Below are 18,713 nucleotides of genomic sequence, written 5' to 3' on the forward strand. Positions count from 1 at the left end.
GGCGCCATCCAACATCGCTTTAATAGCGCACAGCTAAGAAAGTCAGCCAAATCTTTATAAAAATGTTGTGTTTATTGCCTGTCGAGAGAACACTGGCAATCTGCAGGATATACTGTATATGGATGTCATGAATTATGACATTAAACTGTCAGAATGGTACTTTATTTTAAACTGCTTGTGTGTCTCTATGTCTGTACTTTGTGGATATGCATTTGGATGTATGGGCTTCCCCACAGCCTTTCTCCATGCGCGGCTATAGTTGAATCCCTGAAGCAAAGCGCTGTTAGAGGAGTGGGAGTACGGGGGGGCGGGGGGTGGTGACGTCTTTATACTGCTTCATAACCCGGCTGAAGTATGGGCATTGATGTTCCTCAGTCTAATGTGAGCAGATTAAAACAGTTTTATGGAGGACACTTTCTTTGCCCTTCAGTTCTGTGACACAGACAGGCAACTCCATCTTTGGTCCACCTACTTTGCTCATTACCTTCCAGCAGCTGCCACCTAAACTCTTTATTTGTTAGCATGCCGTTGTGAGGGCCTCAGTGTGACTGGGCGATGCTATTGCATTTGAATAATCAATTATTAGATGGAGAAATATGCAAAGAATGCAAAGAAACGCAAAACGTGTGGCTTAGCACAGGAAACACCCCCAAATATGAATAGAATTTGGATGGTTACAGTCTTTTCTTATGGATCTCCTTCAGAAAATATTGTCAGGTTAAGCGTTTCGAACTCTCATTCTGGGTGTATTTTTCCATACCAGAGCAATGTGGTGGCGAGCCGCTCCACTGCCCATCCAGCTGGCACATTCTTGTTGTATTGCCAATGATGCTACGCTGACCGATGCAACTGTAGCGAATGACGGAGCCCACTGTTCGACGGTCACCTGAAATCTGGGTGTAAGGAGGCATGCTGGGGCGGTCACACAGCACCACTGTCCGAACAGAGCAAAGAAAAGTTTTAGGCATGTTGAATATGTTGATTTAAAATGAATACAATACGTTATATTTACTAACAGTGTGGGTATCTTTCCTCTGCTGTAAAGTTGTAAAAAATAATTATCTGTAAGAATAGCTAAAAGAGCTGGTGTAACATCACCCCTTAGTTTTTTGGGCTCCTGTTTTGAAGACTGAAATTGAGCATTTTGCCTATTACCGTGTTTTTGTTTATTTAAACCACAGACCAGGAACGATGGGTCAGTCTGACAGAGGAACCAAGAACGCTGCCTAATCTGATGGTAGTAAGCCCAGGTGCCTTAAAGCAGCGGTCTCCAACCTTTTTTGTGCCACGGACCGGTTTATGCCCGACAATATTTTCATGGACCGGCCTTTAAGGTGTCGCGGATAAATACAACAAAATAAAACTAGTACCGGTACCGAAAAAAAAGAAAATTTATTCATAACACCAGGAAAACCGAGTAAATGATAAAAACAATAACAAAATAACGCTGAAAACCGATAAAAACCCTGAAAACTATACATTTCACACCTGAGCCTCAACTCTCGCGGCCCGGTACCAAACGACTCACGGACCGGTACCGGTCCGAGGCCCGGGGGTAGGGGACCGCTGCCTTAAAGTATACCCTCTGTAAATGTCTATTATAACAACAAAAAAATAACACAAACAAAAATATTGTATTTTAATAAGTAAGATTTGAAACTACTCATTGAGGAGATCAGTTCATCAGGAAAGTGTTTACAAAGATCATAAATGAAGCCTTAAAAATAAGGTTTTTGTCTCATATACTTCTATATAACTCTTCAGGAAGAGTTCAACCAATATCGGATTTTCACTACCGATATCTGAAATATCAGCCGATATAAATACACTGATTTCCTTAAAATGTGTTATTTGTACTAATTTATGAGTCTGCTCTGATCAGCTGGTTGTCATGTGTTCCAAATGCATGTGTTGCCAGCAGGGAAGTTGAAGAGTGCCCTCTAGTGGCCAAACTGTGCAACATCAATAACATGACTGAAGGGTGTTTCTCCTGTCTCTTCTTTACTTTTTTCATTTTCATATCAGCTGTTATCAATACTGATACCAATGTATTAGGAAATAGCCAGTATCGGCTGATAACATCGGCCAGCTTATATATCGGTGGGGCTTTGTTTGCAAGCAGAAGAGTTTATGCATTACGAACGTTATAAAGGTTAAAATTTTAAGCAAAAGCGATAACAACACACTACTGTTTTAAGAATTTTTTGGGGGGGTTAAAGTGATCTTTTTCAGTGTGTAATGCAAACAAATAAACAAAATAATATGCCTCATCACCTACAACAACCCAGAGATTACTCACACAGGCATTTGGGTAGGGAGCGGTCCCAGGTGCCATCTCCCTGACAGGAGATCGAGCTGGTGCCCAGCAGGTAGTAGCCTGGACTACAGCGATATGACACAGTGGTTTGGAAGCTGTAGCGATGCGGCCCGCTGGACAGTACCTGCCTAATGCTGTTCTCCACATGTCCTGGCTCTGTGCAGTTAACAACTGAAAGAAAGGAACACAGAGGGGAGCGAGGGAGTTAGCGAGACTGCAAAAAACAACACATTAAGCAATAATCATTTACATTTTCCTTTTTACAGTTAATAGCAAGAAAGATGAAAGAAGACTCTCATACTGGTAATAGACCACATGTCCTGATATTGATATGACTGTCTCCCACATAGAGATGTGGGAGACAGTTTTAGAAGCATAGTTTTTTTGGTTTATTTTTCTTCGTGCCAACTCTGTCCATTACTTTCCCCATCGACTGCTTCCACCAATCCATCTATTCACCCCAATCCAAATGAAGTAGGAGGCAGACTCCGGAAATAAACATTTGCTTCATTAGAGGCAGACTCCTGCCGGCCGTCGTGGTGCAGAGATGGTGATGGATAGAAAGCTCACAGGAGAAGAGGCACCATGTCAGTTTAACACCAGATGGAGAGAGTTAGGGAAGGGGAGAATGAGGGATGAGTGAGGGACAGCACGGGAGAGGGTGGAGGGCTGTGCTGTACAAAGTTAGTGAGAAATAGGCCCTGATAGTGGAGAATATACTAAAAGTCGTAACAGAATGTGAGCTGAAGAATGTTACCAAAGCAAGCAAACTGAAATCTGATATTACCTCAACAAAGTCAGCACACAGTGGGGAGCAGCTGCTGTCTAGTCTATACCGTTAACCGCCACTAAATGTGTACTACGGAGCCAAAGTTCTAATGGCCTCTACAACGCTGTCTGGGAGTGCCTACGCAGCCATTATGCCCCAGTTGGCCCTGCCAGTCTCGCCCCCATGAGTATGCCTTAGCTACAGCCAAAATGAACCTATTGTATGCTAATGTGCCTAAAAGCTTGCTCATTCTCCTGCTCCCAAGCTGGCCAGCACAGCTAAATCATCCCCCAAATACCTATTATAATGTATTCCTTCCATCGGAGCGCTGACCTGTGGTGCCATCATTTACAACTTACCGCATAATAACACTACAAAGCGCATTTGAAGCAGTGGAGCTGCTTCAGCGCGAGGCTTTCCAAGCTTGGAATTCAGTTTTTGAAAAAATGTACTCAGGCAACACACACACACACACACACACACACACACACACACACACACAGAGACACTCCAAAGCGATTCAACACTCATCTACAATGACTGACCTCCTGGTAAATTCTTGTGTGTGGAGAGAGGGGAAGTAAAAGGATGAAAGGAAAAGACGACTAAAATGGGAGAGGGGAAGAAGGGATGAGGTAATTCATCTCTGTTCAACTCAGAAGTGGGAACCCTGGTTACCCTCTCCTCCTCTTGGCCTTCTGTCAAGTAACAGCCCTGTAAGTGGTATGTCAAAGGGTCTTTTTTTCTATCCTACGTCTCTTCGCTTTTATCACCGTAAGACAAACACGCACGAGTCTTCCAAGAAAGGCAAGTATAGCTGCAACTAAAATTGGTGATTAAAGAGGGGCAGAAGACTGGCTGCACTGACGGTGCTCTTGTGTTCCCTGCATTATTGATGGAGCCTATGGACTCTTATAGTTAAAATCTAGACCATGGAAATCATTAGCTTTGTCTGACTGACTCCTGCCCTTAACCTTTTTTCTGCCTTCTGCATCTATTTCTCTCTATGTTTTCATCTAAGAGAAAAGCTAAAGGTTTAGTTAGAACTGAGGTGTTATTACTGCACAGTTTTCCACTCAGGGAGGAAGTACATGCCAGACAGGAGAGCACACTTCACTAAATACGCCTCGATTGCTGTAATTACGGTGATAAATCTGATTGACAACGAGACCTCTAAGCTACTTATGTCTCCACATCAACAGTGGGGATAATGGCCGTCAAACGCACGCATCCTCCACCAACACAGCATTCACATAAAAAAAAGCCCCCTCAGAGTCAGCGTCTGCATCGAAACAAGGCCAATGCTAATATGATGTCACTGCTAGAGCGAAGAGATTTAAAGCGTATGTCTGGGAGAAAATCTCGCCTGCTTATGCATGCAGCAGCCAAATGCGCTTCTCCCCTTTTTTATTAACCAAAGAAGCATTCCTGTGAGACTTGTAACCTCCCCCATCCCATCAGAAGTGTCGAAAAAAAAAAAAGAGGCCACATTCTTTTTCTCCTCATTTAAAACAAACTCATGAGTCCATCAGTCTCCGGTTCTGTCACTGTCTTGTCACATTTAGGGCCCGACCTTGCGAGCGGCCCGTTTCTGTGCCTGTCACACAGCCTCAGTTAGTACGGACTTAGAGACAGACACGAGTGCCTGAGATGCGCCGCTTGTCACGAAAACACTGCCAAATTAAAGTCCTTGCCTCGCTCATTCAAAGCAAAGCAGGGTACTTCTTATTCAGAGCTAAAGCCAGGACGCGGGTCTCCAAAGGCGGCTGCCTTTCATACAAGCTCAAGGATTCTACGATTGTTTCTTGGCTCTCTCTGCATGGTTATTAACTGAGTTTGTCTCTCTGACAGACAGGTGAGCCTAAGGGTGTAACAGAGCCAGCTAGGCTAAGAGGAAATAATACGACATGTAAATATTACCCAGAACCTCCACAGACCATATGGTTGAAACTGCGGTAATTAAATGATCCGGTCTTCTCTTTGAGTTTTCATTTCATTTTCCTCTAATACGTGTCAGTTAAACTCTTCCTCTCCCCAGGAGCTGCTGCGCTCTCATTGTGATTGGGGGAGAGTAAAAAAATACCTGCACCTCCATAAGCAAGGGCGTAGATACAAACTCACTTTTTGCATCAGGTACCAACGCTAGCGTGGTTTCGAATACCTCAACAAGACTTGTGCCTAATGCCAGACTATTGTAACTCATCATTATCTCAGCCTTTGATCCAGCTGATCCAGACTGGTGCAACAAGAGTACTGACAGGGATGACAAAGAGGGCGCATATTCCTCCCACATTAGCTTCTCTTCATTGGCTCCTTATTAAATCTAGCATTGAACTTAAAATCCTATCCTGCTCCTCACATACAAGGTCTTGAATAATCAGGTCCCATCGCATTTATGTATTTTTAACTGTCATCTCTTTCCACAACTTTCCACAACACATCTGGTCATTGCGTTTTCAGTGAGAGAAACTTTTCAGCTGGAACTTCTTCAGTCTCAGCTGACTGCAGGTTTCTTCAACCTTATAAACAGTACATTAGCACAGTGACTGAAACTAGGATCACTAGCGAACAATGGGCTGTGAGGTCATCATTTTTTGTATATTAAAAATGGATGCATATATTTTGAAATGATGGAGTTGTCTTGGATAAACTGTCACACTAGTTTGTCTACACACGGCTAATTAACCAACTTTGTTTCCTTTGCTTTTAATGAAATAATGAACGTCACACTGGCCACAGGATCTGGTAAAAGATGACATCCTGCACATATATTTTTAGTGTCTATCTTCACATGTATTCTTGTAATTGCAGCAATAAGGTACTGAGCATTGATTTGGCACTCACTTTTACACCTGGGTAGGATGTTGCTCCACTGCCCGTTGGCCTGGCAAGTCGATTTTACGGCCCCTTGTAGAACATATCCAGTATTGCAGATGAAACGCACAACATCGTTTAGGTTAAACTGGGTTCCTTGGGTCATACCAAAGGTAGGGTTGCCAGGGTGGCCACAGGTGATGGCTGAGAGAGTAAAGGGAGAAAGAAAGTCATGTCTACACACTTGCTGAGCAGTTGAGCGAATGAATGGGCTTAACACCACCACCTTAGTAAGGCCTGTATTACAAAACAAAAAAAAAAGATACTCAGTAATGATCAAAGCTCTAAAGCCACAGGCTCTACACCAGTGACATGTCTGATTTTTGCTTTAACCGCTGGCATCTTGTAAAGTAATCTTCTTACAAAATTATTTGTATTAAAAGAGAAATACCATGCATTATTTTGGAATAATAATTTTGTCTTTGTGAGTAAAAGTGCAAAACATATATAGAAGCTTCTAAGTAAAAATGCTTGCAGCATTAAAATAACTGGTGATTAGTGCCAGCAGGCCCAAGTATAATCACTATGAACTGGCAGACAGTTAGTGAGCTATGATCAGAACAAGACAACATGTGTGTCCATTTACTAAAAATCACTGCGGCACTTTAAGCAGAGAAAGTCGGATAAGCACTAGCTTACACCACACACAGCTTTACAAATAATAGGTGTTTGCTGTGGCACTTACGAACACAAACAGGAGTATGTCCTGACCAGTGGTGATCCTGTTCACAGACTCGCACTGACACTCCAATGAGCCGAAATCCTGGGTTACACTGGTACACAACGCTGCCTCGATAGTTATAATTCTCCCCAATGATCTGGCCATTCACTATTGGCTCTGGAGTACCACAATGGCCCGCTGAGGAAGAGCAAGAAAAAAAGAAAAAAGTCCCACGTAAGTGTTGCTAATAATGTTTGAAGCAAAGTGTAGTAAAACATTTTAGGGTGTTTAAGCTCTCACCCAGGCACTGGACCTGTGTTCCACTCCAAAGCCCGTTGGACATACACTCTCGCACCCGAGAGCCCACCAAGGTATAGCCCGTGTTGCATGAGAAAATAGCTGTAGCTCCATACACAGTAAGGGTTCCAATCTTGTGTCCGTTCGGTGGAGTCCCAAGGTCCCCGCAGGAGATGACTGAAATGGGGGGAAAAACACAAATGGGTATAGATTCCCATTGTTTAGAAAACAGTTCTGTTTGGCTCCATTCTTTTTGTTTGGGTCAGATGAGCAAGATTTGAAAAGTGTTTAAAGTAAGAAAACTGTTTACACTCACTCTCGCAAACTGGGCGAGGATTTGGATAGTTCCATGTGCTGTTGGCTTGGCAGCGAATTACCCTTTGACCCCTGTAATAATATCCTGGGTCGCAAGTGAGCATCATGATAGCATCATATTGGTTTTGAGTCCCATAGATTAGCCTCCATCTCCCATGTTCCACTGCAGAGTGACCAATGTCGGGGCAGGTGACAGCTGGAAGATCAAAGATCAAACCATAATTCATTCAGATTAATTTTTTTTTTCTTGTTGGTGGTGGTTTTTTTTGTAATGATTTGTTTTTTTTCTACTTGTGACTGCAAACCACTACTATACTCACGAATACATCTAGGTGGGGCCTCTATGGGGCTCCACCTCCCAGACTCCTGACAGATCACTGAGGTGGTGATGGGCCCCGAGAGCCGAAATCCAGGGTTACATTGATAGGTGACTCTGGCTCCTAGAGAGAAGTCCTGGCCAGCAATGCTGCCATTAACAGGAGGAACTGGCATTCCACAGGACATGACTGGGAAAGAAATAAAGGGAATGCAGCAGGTAGGTAAGATATCAAAAACTAAAATGCACAAACCATCTTTGTATGGAGGGTGCTTAGCTAACAACTGGCTTCCTGTACAAACACACTGTGAAAGCCTTCACCGATGTGCAGTAAACATTAGCTTGGGCCACCATCTGCACAATATAAACAGTCTAGTGTAGAGAGAACACATGCAATTCATGTGGAGATTACACCTGGTGCAGACTTGACCAGACACTGAATGGCTGGCACTGGCAGCTCTGAGTTTATGCTTCAGCTGATTTTGTTAGCAGGGCTGGTGGAAAGTAGAATGTGGAAATAGAGCTTTTAGATTTCATGCTTTTGTAATAGAATAAAGGCGAAAATCTGAACACGCACACAAACACATTTCACTGATATTGGAACTCGATGAATGTGACACAAAAGCCTTGTGAAATCTAAAATGCTACTTAGTAATTTTTTAAAATAGACATATATTACAACTCAGTGGTTTTATTTGTTATGTTTTATTTATTTATTTTCTTTCAACAAGCAATTCAATCAAACATCTGTGTAGGTTTTGTTAAATATGGGGAGTTTCAAAGATCGATTAAACTGCTGGAGGTTTTCAAAAAGTGACAAGCAAACAGGCTAAAACCCAGCAGATTAACACATAAAGCAATTTAACTGAAGATCTTCTAAAGCAATAATGAAGTGTGCATCCTCTAAAACTGTCTTAGGGCTGCAGGTGACATTATCAAACTCTAATCTCAGAGATTCAGAGAAATTGTTTTATCAAATCATGCTATCACAATGTCTTCTTGAATCCCAGTTGGCTAAAGTGTGTTTTCTCCTTGAGCAATTCATTACTTTTGAGAAACAGTGCGAGAGTAGATGCTGAATGAATCAGAAGGATAATGGTGAAAATAGTTTTATGAGCAAAATATCGAGGCCAATCAAAACTATCTGACCCCTTTACTGATTTTATTAAACATATTTGTTATTGACTCATCAGTTGCTGCTGCCGACCGCTCACCTTGGCAAAGCGGGACCGGTGCGTTCCACTGGTAGATCCCCTGTGCAGTCCGCGTACAGGTGGCACTGCTTTGGCCAATGAGACGAAAGCCCTGGTCACAGCTGAAACGCAGGGTGCTGCCGAGTTTTGTGCCTGTCAGACTGTGCACTGTGCCATTTACTGGGCTGTTTGGAGGGCTGCAGTAGGCAGCTTTGACAAAAAAAAGGAAAGAAAAGATACAGGAAAAGATAAAACTGAGTGCAACGAGGACAACAAACAGTTACGGGCCAATAAGATGCAGTTGTTAAAAAAGAAGGTGACCGATTAATGTTCTTTCAATAGTCCCACATCCCTTTTTCATCTTCTACCCCAGGTGACATAAAGGAGGATACGAATTCATACAAGTGTTAACCTGCAATTTCTTTCCGGCAAACCCCCCCAAAACTACTTGAGACAAGAAAAATTGATTAAAGAAAAATATTGTTCTGCAAAGCAAAACTGGAGTTTGTGAGCTACCCCAGAGGAGATTCATAAAAGTGACGGGTACAAAAAACCAGGAACAAAGTGGCCGTTGTTGTTTTCGGTTAAAATTGGTAGCGGCGATGATCATTCATCGTGGCAAATGGTGCCGACGATGGAGTCCAGGTTTCCAAAGAACTGAAGGCTCCCAGGCCTAAACTGTATTTTTGCAGATTTCACAATAGCGTGGCACATCACTGCACATCAGCTGAAGATTGAGGGAGTTTAAGTAAAGAAACGCAGATTGTCAAAACGGTTTTCAATTCATGCAACGGGATAACGGGACATAGGAAATGACGCTCGCTGAGGGAACTGCTGACTGCATTACATTTTTAACTTTTCAACTTGCTAACATGTGGGAATGGAAATGGCCTCTCTTTCAAGTTAGTGTGAATTTTTTAAAAACAGACAATCAGATGACTCTCCCCTGCTGTATAAAATCTTAAAGCCATGTCAAAGGTTAGGATGTTTTTGCCCATTTTTAAGCTGTTGCTACCTTGAAGCATTTTTTTTTCCCAAGGCGAGAGGCAATTTGAGCCTTTTCAAGTGAGCTGACAGATCTTTTTGTGGCACAGAAGGGATGTTAGATAAAACACACTTTATGCAGAATTTGACACTGAGGTTCACTAAGAAAGATGTTAGATTTCTTAGGCGATGATACACGGCAGTTCATTGCAGGCCTTGGGCTGTCAAAAGCGGTGTCTGAGCTTAATGTTGAAGAGCCAGACATCTCCACTCTCATCAGGAGGATGGCTTCTCATTAATGTTCTTCTTGATGACTACACAGATAAGAAACAGAAGACATGCAAACCCAAATTAAATACCCTGCAAAGGTACTGTATATGTTCCTCTGCAAGGCCTTTTCCTGTCAGTCACTGTGACTGGCGGCTTCTGAGCCACCCTTTAGTTCAGTTCTTTACTTCTATCTGGGTCTAGCTCATTTGCCCTTCTTCCGTGTTCATTTCTACTTGCCCTGTTATACAGTTTGTCTTTTTGCAATCAACCCTGCAGCTGCCGACAGAGTCGGGCTCACTGTAAGTTAATTGAATCCACGGAGAAGATGAATGGAGCAAAACAGTGAGGGAAGTCTTGGATGGAGAGTAAAAACAAGAAGTAATGGAATGGAATACCTTCCCCTTCAGAGAAAAGATGGATTGATGAGGAGCATAGCTGAACACAGTCCTATCTGTTTCTTCCTTCCCACTAAGATACCACAAAAGGTGATTCCATACAGACCGAGGCAACTCTTGGGTTCTCAGACAGACCTCAGTCTATGGCTTAACCCGCTACAGCAAAATCCGTCAGTGCTTAGGAAAAAGATATAAAACGAGGCAAAAGAAAAATAGGGCAGAACATCCGGTTGGGGAGACAGAAAGCTCCACTGAGAGGAGGGGAGAGAGACGATTAGTCAATCTGGCTGAGTGGTGTTGATACAGAACGGAGGGAGCCTTTTAAATATTTACACAGTCATAATTCACAGCGAGTTATGCAGGTGTCGTATACCAACAGATCCTTCACAGGAGCAGGACAAAACAGAGGAATAATAGACAATACAAGACACAGCGTTTACTAATTCCCGAGTGTTGCAGATGCCTACCACCCCCACTAGGTTGTCATAGAGATGGCTGATATTTCTAGCCATTTCAGCTGCAGTTGGCAGTCCAAATATTGGTCTCCTTTAGAGAGTAAACCGAATGCACCACTGAAGAGGCTGAATTTACAAACGAGGTCCAGAATTCAAGTCAAGTTAATATTCCCCAGTGTACATATGAAGCTGTCAATGTCTGCCATTCCACGCATTTTAAGCATTTCGGTGTTGGCCTTGAATTTCATAAAGACTTGAAAACTTTAGAGAAATTCGATTTCTAAAGAAGCCATGCACCCAATGCTAGCAAATCGCTGCTTTAGACTCACCTGAGTAGCGTATGCGGAAGCCTTTGTGGCTGGTAGTGTGATCGAAGGACCAGTGCAGGTAGACTTTGTTACTGGAACTGGTGATGCTGAGCGGACTGGAATAGTTACCACTTAGTGTGATTAGGAGAGGACTCTGTCTGGATGGGCCTGGATGAAGACATGGGTGAGGGGAATGATGATTTGAGAGGCATCCAGCTGTAAAAATCACAAGACTACTAAAAAGGCACGGTTTTTATCTTTTTTATTTAAGTTTTTACGTTCTATAAATGTGAGATCAATTCTGTAAAGTATATTCTAGTCAAAAGTAAAAAACAAAAATGTAATGAGGACACATAATTTATATACATGTATATGTATATGTGTATATATATGTGTATATATATATATATATATATATATATATATATATATATATATACACACACATATACACACATGTATATAAATTATGTGTCCTCATCTTTATCCAAACATAAGCACAGAAGTTTGAAAAATATCACAATTTCCTAATCTTCTAATGATGGGGGGAAAAATAAGACTTCAGCCCATAATTGGCTTGGCAGCCCCAAGGTTAGCAAATGTCTGTTCCTCTACACTCGGCAGAAGATAAAAAGCACTAATCAGCATCACCAGTGTATACGATCACCACTTTCTCAGAGCAGCCTGGCAGAGATGCTGACTGTACCTCTAATCACATGCAAATGTACAAGGCAGATGTAGATGTTCTGTCACCATAAAAGGGAGCCTACGTTTGATTTTCTGTTACTAGTGGCAGAGAGCTTTGTTGGGAATAGTGGATTTAGCCTTCTGGCTTATTATAGCCTTTAATTGCAGATACAGTATCTGTGAAAATGACTCTTTTTGCCAGGGGATATGTGAAAGGAGATATCACAGGGAGTCCAGCTGGTAATCCAGACCAAGACTAGGAAATGTAATGCTATAAACCAAACAGGTACAAACAGATAAACACTGTCGTTTATGTTAGCACTGATGAACACAAGTTCTCTGTCTTAACAGATGCAGTCACTCACCATCAAAGATTTCAAGCTCATCGAACTGACGGCTGGTCTGGAAGTGTTCGATAGTGAAAGTGATGTTGTAGCCGGGTTCTACCTTAACCACCCAGGAGCAGGACTCAAAGTGGGGAAAACCGTTGCCGGGCGACTGACTCATGATGACGCCCGTGGAGGCTGTGAGTATCTCGTTCATGGGACACGTCACTGTTGACAGAAAGAAACAGCAGAGAGACAAAATGTATGTATTATTGTGACCTACAGGAATGATGATCTGTTCCTGTATTGTCGTTTCATAATTGCGCAACGCATTCAGCAATTGTTCATTTGTTTTAGTGGAATCAATTTACCTTGAAACACAAATTGGATTGGTTAGAGCCATACTGTTGCTGGAGGGCAACTCAATGTGACTAAAAGCATAGCTAAGCTAATTGTCATTCTGGTCCTGATGCTGTCACGGGGAAACAAAGCTGTCCATGCTAAGTCACTCCAGGAAACGGCTTATACATCATATAATAATACTGACTTGCCATTAGCGTATTCCCTCTTCTTTTCCCATTGTGAGTGTGCGACAGATGTGATGCTAACTCGGTGGTTAACGCTCACATCTGTCTCAAAGTGCCTTTTTGAAGAGGCACGTCTGGGCGGACCTCATCCCTCCGCTCATCTCATTTTCTCCCTCGTCTCCACGTCATCCTTTGACATTTTCTAGTGGTTTCATTCCATATTATCAGACAGCACGCAGCGCTCCTGTCTGTTGTGGTTTTGCTGCAGTGCTGTAAAGCCAACCTTTTAATCTAACAGAGATGTCTGCATGCACACTGCGGCCCCATAAACAAGCTGCAAAATGAAAGGATGCAACATGCTGTTATGGCGACACAATGCAACAGCTACACTGTTTGTTTAAATACTACTTGTCTTCACTGTCTATATGCATAGAGAAGATGAAGCTGATGTGTAATAACACTTTCAACAAATCTAAAAAAATCTTTGTAGTTGCACACAAACAATAAAAAAGGATTTTTCTACTGCTGTCATTACAGCTTATAATAGTTTCCATAGAAAATTATCTAAGAACAAATTTTGCCATACCTAACAGTATTTAACTGTTTTAACACAGAAGCCCTGCTGCAACTCAATTTAAATTGCACTGAATTCAAGTCATCCAAGTCATGGTAATCCCAGGCGCTTGAAAGGAAAACAAGTGAACTACTTTAATTTTTTTGACGATGTTTCACCTCTCATCTGAGTGAATAAACCTTAGCAGAGGTTGTCCCTTAGAAAGGTCATTGAGCCACTATTAATCATGTGTGTCATCACATGAGCCAAGATGGGAAAAAATGCGTAGGTCATTACCTCCAGAGGTTTCGGGTGAAACCACTGTGAGGGCTTGCCCAATCCTATAATGTGACCCTATCAAGTCAGCTGATGCAAGATGACTCTCCACCTTTTGATTTTAGAACTGAGGAAGCCTTATGGATGAGAGGTGCAACATCTTCAAGAAAACCTCAAAGAAGTCCAATCATTTTCTTTCCAACCTCCTTAGACTCAATTCATTGCTATTTATACGGCACCATATAACAACGTGATCTCAAGGTGCTTTATATTGTAAGGTAAAGGCCCTAAAACAATAGGAAGAAAATCCCAACAGTTAGACGAGCCTCTAAAAGCAAACATTTGGTGACTGCGAGAAGGAAAAACCTCCTTTTAACAGGAGAGAACAGGCTCAGGGAGAGGCAGCCATCTGCCGAGCCCGCAGATGAAGGGAGGGAGACAGGACAAAAGACGTGCAACCCAACAGTTTAAGTCCTGTTGAAATTATGAGTACATCCATTCCAACTAATAGCAATAAAAAAAAGAGTACATTTAAGCTGTTACCAGCCAAAGGCTTTAAATTCTTTCATCGGAGAAATCATTAAAAACACACACACATACATAAAAATGTACTTACAAACCGCTTACTCAACCAGGTGCTCTCTCTGCATGCGCATAGATTTTTTGCAAGCATTTGTGTTTGTCAAACAAATGTGGCAGAAAACTTTGCTTGGGGTATAAAGTACCTGCCGTGTGCTGCAATTTTAATACCCAAGCACTGTTTTACCTTAGGGCAAAGGAAGCACTTGGCACTTTGAGGTCCTTCACAACAGCTGAGAAATCCTGAATTCTCTGACTCGAGCTCAAGCTGTGTGCCTCTTTTGTTGAGCAATGTGAAGCGACTATTAACTTGTAAATAGGTGAGCCTGTGTGTGTGAATGAACAGTTGTGCATGCTTTGGTTTGTTCATCATCTTCTCTGTGTTCATAGGGGGAAAAGATTATGAAATTTGCATAAAAATATGGCAGAAAGCCTTGGTTTAAACAGCATCTGCAAATAATTCTTCCCGTTTGTTTTACTGGGGTTGGTGTGTCAGCTAGATGGGATTTATTCCCTCAGGAAATTTCGGATAATGTCAGGTAAGCTGGCATGTAAGAATTATTTTCTGTCAAATGTAACCATTTGTTGCATTTGCTACATTTCCCTAAGTATAATGCTTCCAAACAAACAATTAATATTTGTCAGTGTTCTTCATCAACCAAAAACAGCAGTTTTTTAAAAAAAAAAAAAAAGAAAAAGAAAAAAAGAAAAAAGAAAATAGCCTGGCAAAGTACCACTTCTGGCATCGACTTCTGGAAGTAAAGCAACATTAATCACCTATGATCCTAAATTCCGAGAAGACATTCCCCAAGTCTGCAAAAATCATTTACAACGTCAAGCCCCTCAGTGGATATGAGTCGAAAAGGTTTAAATCCGTCAGCGATAGTGGAAGTGATTGCACCTGGAAGTGGCATATAAAATCTAAGAGTGAAGTTCATTAAATGATCAATTCTCCGAGGATGAGATATGTGTTGTCAGTGACCTTTCAGAAAGCCTGGATGTGTCTTCAAAACTCCCTTCAGCTTGTCTCGGAGCTGATGGAAAGAGATGGGCAGGGGCGCTTATCTATAGGCTGCTACTTATTAAACTAATCCACTTTGAAATGAAGCATCACTCTGGCTGTAAACAAAAGGGTATTAGGGGACAAATCTGACAGCTGGAAAAAACAAAAACAAAAAAAAAAGTGAGTGTGTGTGTGTGTGTGTGGGGGGTTGCTTCGACACACAAGGTGAGATCAACGCTGATAGAGCTCAAAATGAAATCTCACTTTAATGAGGCGAGGAGCGGAATAAACAGGCAGCAGGGACAGAGTTCTGTGAAGCGTCCCTTCTGTTTGTGGGGAAACTGTTCAAAGTTTGCAAATATCTTCCCAATCAAAGATGCAGTGGAAGGCTCCACAGATTTAAATGCCCCTATGCATAATTCTACTATATATCAAGCTTGAACTGCTGCATTGCCATTGAGATGGCTTTTAATTAGCATAAGCCGAGGTCCGATAACGAGACGAATGAATAGGAAGGGCCACAACATAAGTATTAATGTGGATCAGGGCCTAACAACTCTTAGAAGTCAGGGATGACAATGAAGATGGGAAACGAAGGGGGTAGCTGTAATCCATTCTAACAAAAGAAGACAGGGGCAGAGAGAGAGGGGGGGAAAAATCGGAGTACGCTGAGCGGAAGAGAGATAAATGAAGAGGCGAGAAAAACAAAAGGGGACAGGGATGAAGAAAGCTACTGTAACTAGCTGGGAAAGTAATGTGATGGATTATTATGCAGGTTTTAACCAGAAATCTGTCTGGGGGATAAACACAGGGACTTGGACTCATCAGAGCTCATTGTGTTTTCATTAATGAATTCAAGCAACACTTTGTACTGATGCTGCAGCTTTGTGTGTGTGATGCCTGAACTCCCTGTGGTCTCTGCAGACAGCAAATGTAGTTAAGGGGCATGGGTTCAATACAACCCAGTGTAATCAAATAGAAGGGAAATCAAATGCTGAACCAAGCCACCGGTTGCTCCGATGGCAGCAAATACGCATCTGGATGACTGGCAACTGTTCTCTGAATTAAACAGCTAAAAAACAAAAGATGGTAGGTTTTATTTCTCTGCCTGTATGCCAGGTTTTTGGGAAGGTAGAGACAGATAGATCTGGGTATTGACAGACACCTGTGTGTTATAAGGTGTGTGGGAATGCACGGCGCTCTGTTTTCAAGCAGCCTCAGACAATGACAAAGAAAGTCTGGGGAACAAAGGCTACATGTGTTATGTAAGAACATAAGTCTGATGTTAGTGAGTCATGGGAGAGAAGTGAGTGTCGAGTGAGGGAGGAGGGGAATGCAGAGGATGAGAGAGGATGCTGGCGCCGAGGGGGCAAGGAACACTGCAGACCCGGCTGTGGTTCCAGGGCTGCTCTCTTGGAAGACTGTCACAGAATGACAACATCCACCGCTGCGTAACCCAGACACCAGCTAGACCGGCGTGGAGCTGCATACAGTATACGTATACAGCGACTCGGTGTGTGTTTGTGTGCGGGGAGTGAGGGCTGCTAAATGTGCAGGGAGGGTTTTGCTTGTCAGAGCTAGAAGTGGTGATTTGATAGGTGCAGCTGCAGCCGGCATGTCCCCTGCATTTCAATGAGCTGTTGCTCTTCGTCTCTTCACTGCCCTCCAACTAAGTCTCTCCCTGTCTCCCTTTCTCGCCTTGCTTTTAAACTCCAGCCCCACTCTCACTTACTCACTACCCTTCTGCTCATTTAGCAATTTCTCCTCCATCTTTTCCAGGCCAGTTTTTTGGCTTTTTCCAGCGTATCCAGAGTTATACTCAAACTGCTCTCTTCCTATCGGTTTATCTTTTGACCCTCTTCTCTCTCCCTCTCATTCGAGCATCGTCTTTTAACTTTTTTCTCTGCTTTCAGCTCCCTCTTACTTCCTCAGCTTTTGCAGTCTCAGGCCTCTCCGTCACCCTGACCTGTGTCTGTGCAGGCAAAATAGGATAAACACTGGAGAAAAGGGGTGCAGGAGGTAGGTTGTCTGTCCTCAGTACATTAGTCAGCACTGAAGCAACTGAACCTATATTAAAAGGCACTGAAAAATTACTGGATTTTATGCATTAGTTCAATTCCATTTTATTTATTTAGCGCCAAATCACAACAACAGTCGCCTCAAAGTACTTTATATTATAAGTTAAAGAGCCTACAACAACACAGAGAAAACTCCAACAATTAGATGACCCCTTTGAGCAATCACTTGGAGATGGTGGGAAGAAAAAAAAAATCCTTTTAACAGGAAGAACCCTTCAGCAGAACTAGGTTTAGGGAGGGGCAACCATCTGCCAATGTTCCATGATTGTAAACACTGTAGGCTTATTCTTGCACATATAGAGGTGCAAATATCTGTCTGTGGGGTAAAAATGGGTGGCAAATAAATCCAGGGAACATACATACAAGGGACTGCCTTGTTCCTCTCGCTTTTTGACACTTTCGGTATTCTCTCACTGGGTGTCCTAAGCACTTTCCACGTCTCCATTATTAGCCTATACATAGTTCCTCTTCCCCTTTCATTACCCTCTTGCTTTCGTCTAATTCTTTTTTGTATCTCTCTCCTTTTTCACCTCATGCTGAGAGCTTTGCATATTTTTCCTATTTAGTACACTAAATTAGTTGCATTTATCAAACTTCGCCTAAACCTCCCTCTCGCCCACCACCTAACCCACAAACAGAACGGGACACACAAAGCATTATTAAATGAGACACACATTTCCAATAAAGAAAGAAAGAAAATGAAAGATACGCTTTTATGATACTGTGAAGCACAAACCCCTTTATGCACCCAGTCTCTCGCCCCGAGGAAAAGTGGCGTGCACAACGTGCAGCATTACGATGTTATAGCGCGTGCAGTGGGTGCTGCGTTCCTCTGGGAGGACGATATCTCAGCATGTAGAGAGCGCCACAGCAGCCGCGCTCGGCCTCATGGGAGCCAAGCATCATCCGCCGAGATGGGAAATGGTACCAAGCTGATATCTGGCTGTCGCTCCCAGACTACAAGCAAAAAAGGGGACCCGCAGGAGCAAGAAAAGAGGCGACGCTCCATGTTTGAGTCATCAGTCCATGATTAGAGCTAAGGGATACATAGCACTGCTGAAAATAAACTCATACAGTCCCTCTTGGAGGATGAAGGCAGTGTTGACTTGTGCTACATATAAAACATTATGATTCATCAGACTCGAAAATGGTTCGATGCATCTTAAGACAGCTTAAACATTTTGTGTGTTCATATTCAGACTGGCCCTGCTGTTTCTGTGTTGGTGCACTTAGAATGTGTGTTTTTTACACCATGTGCTTGATGCTATTTGATCAGCTTAAATGTAGGAGAGGATAAAAATAGTACAGGCAGATAAGATTACTTTGGAATACTGTAAGTTATTTCTTTTGACAGTAAAGTGTCTTAACTATCACAAGAACTCATGACCAGTAGGACTTACCTATACCATATATAGTTCTGACATACTGTTTATTTCACAGCAGCAGAACTCTTTTAAAAAGCCACTTAAATGAATGACGTCATGTTCTCTTTTTATGACATAGAGATGAGATTACCATTTGTCTTCTTGG

General features: G+C 42.4%; 1 protein-coding gene across 1 annotated transcript in view; it reads right to left on the bottom strand.

Annotated features, from left to right (window-relative positions):
• Window positions 1-18,713, bottom strand: part of csmd2 (CUB and Sushi multiple domains 2) — a 265,124-nt gene that overhangs the window by 22,752 nt on the left and 223,659 nt on the right. The window contains exons 48-57 of the mRNA XM_085147768.1: window positions 12,207-12,395; window positions 11,176-11,322; window positions 8,764-8,952; window positions 7,554-7,739; window positions 7,235-7,429; window positions 6,922-7,095; window positions 6,646-6,819; window positions 5,931-6,104; window positions 2,300-2,488; window positions 761-934 (exon numbers count right to left, since the gene is read on the bottom strand). Coding sequence (XP_085003894.1) covers window positions 761-934; window positions 2,300-2,488; window positions 5,931-6,104; window positions 6,646-6,819; window positions 6,922-7,095; window positions 7,235-7,429; window positions 7,554-7,739; window positions 8,764-8,952; window positions 11,176-11,322; window positions 12,207-12,395 — 1,791 coding nt within the window. The remainder of the gene's footprint in view (window positions 1-760; window positions 935-2,299; window positions 2,489-5,930; window positions 6,105-6,645; window positions 6,820-6,921; window positions 7,096-7,234; window positions 7,430-7,553; window positions 7,740-8,763; window positions 8,953-11,175; window positions 11,323-12,206; window positions 12,396-18,713) is intronic.

Source organism: Neolamprologus multifasciatus, chromosome 22 (genome assembly GCF_963576455.1).
Source record: "Neolamprologus multifasciatus chromosome 22, fNeoMul1.2, whole genome shotgun sequence".
Lineage (NCBI taxonomy): Eukaryota > Metazoa > Chordata > Actinopteri > Cichliformes > Cichlidae > Neolamprologus > Neolamprologus multifasciatus.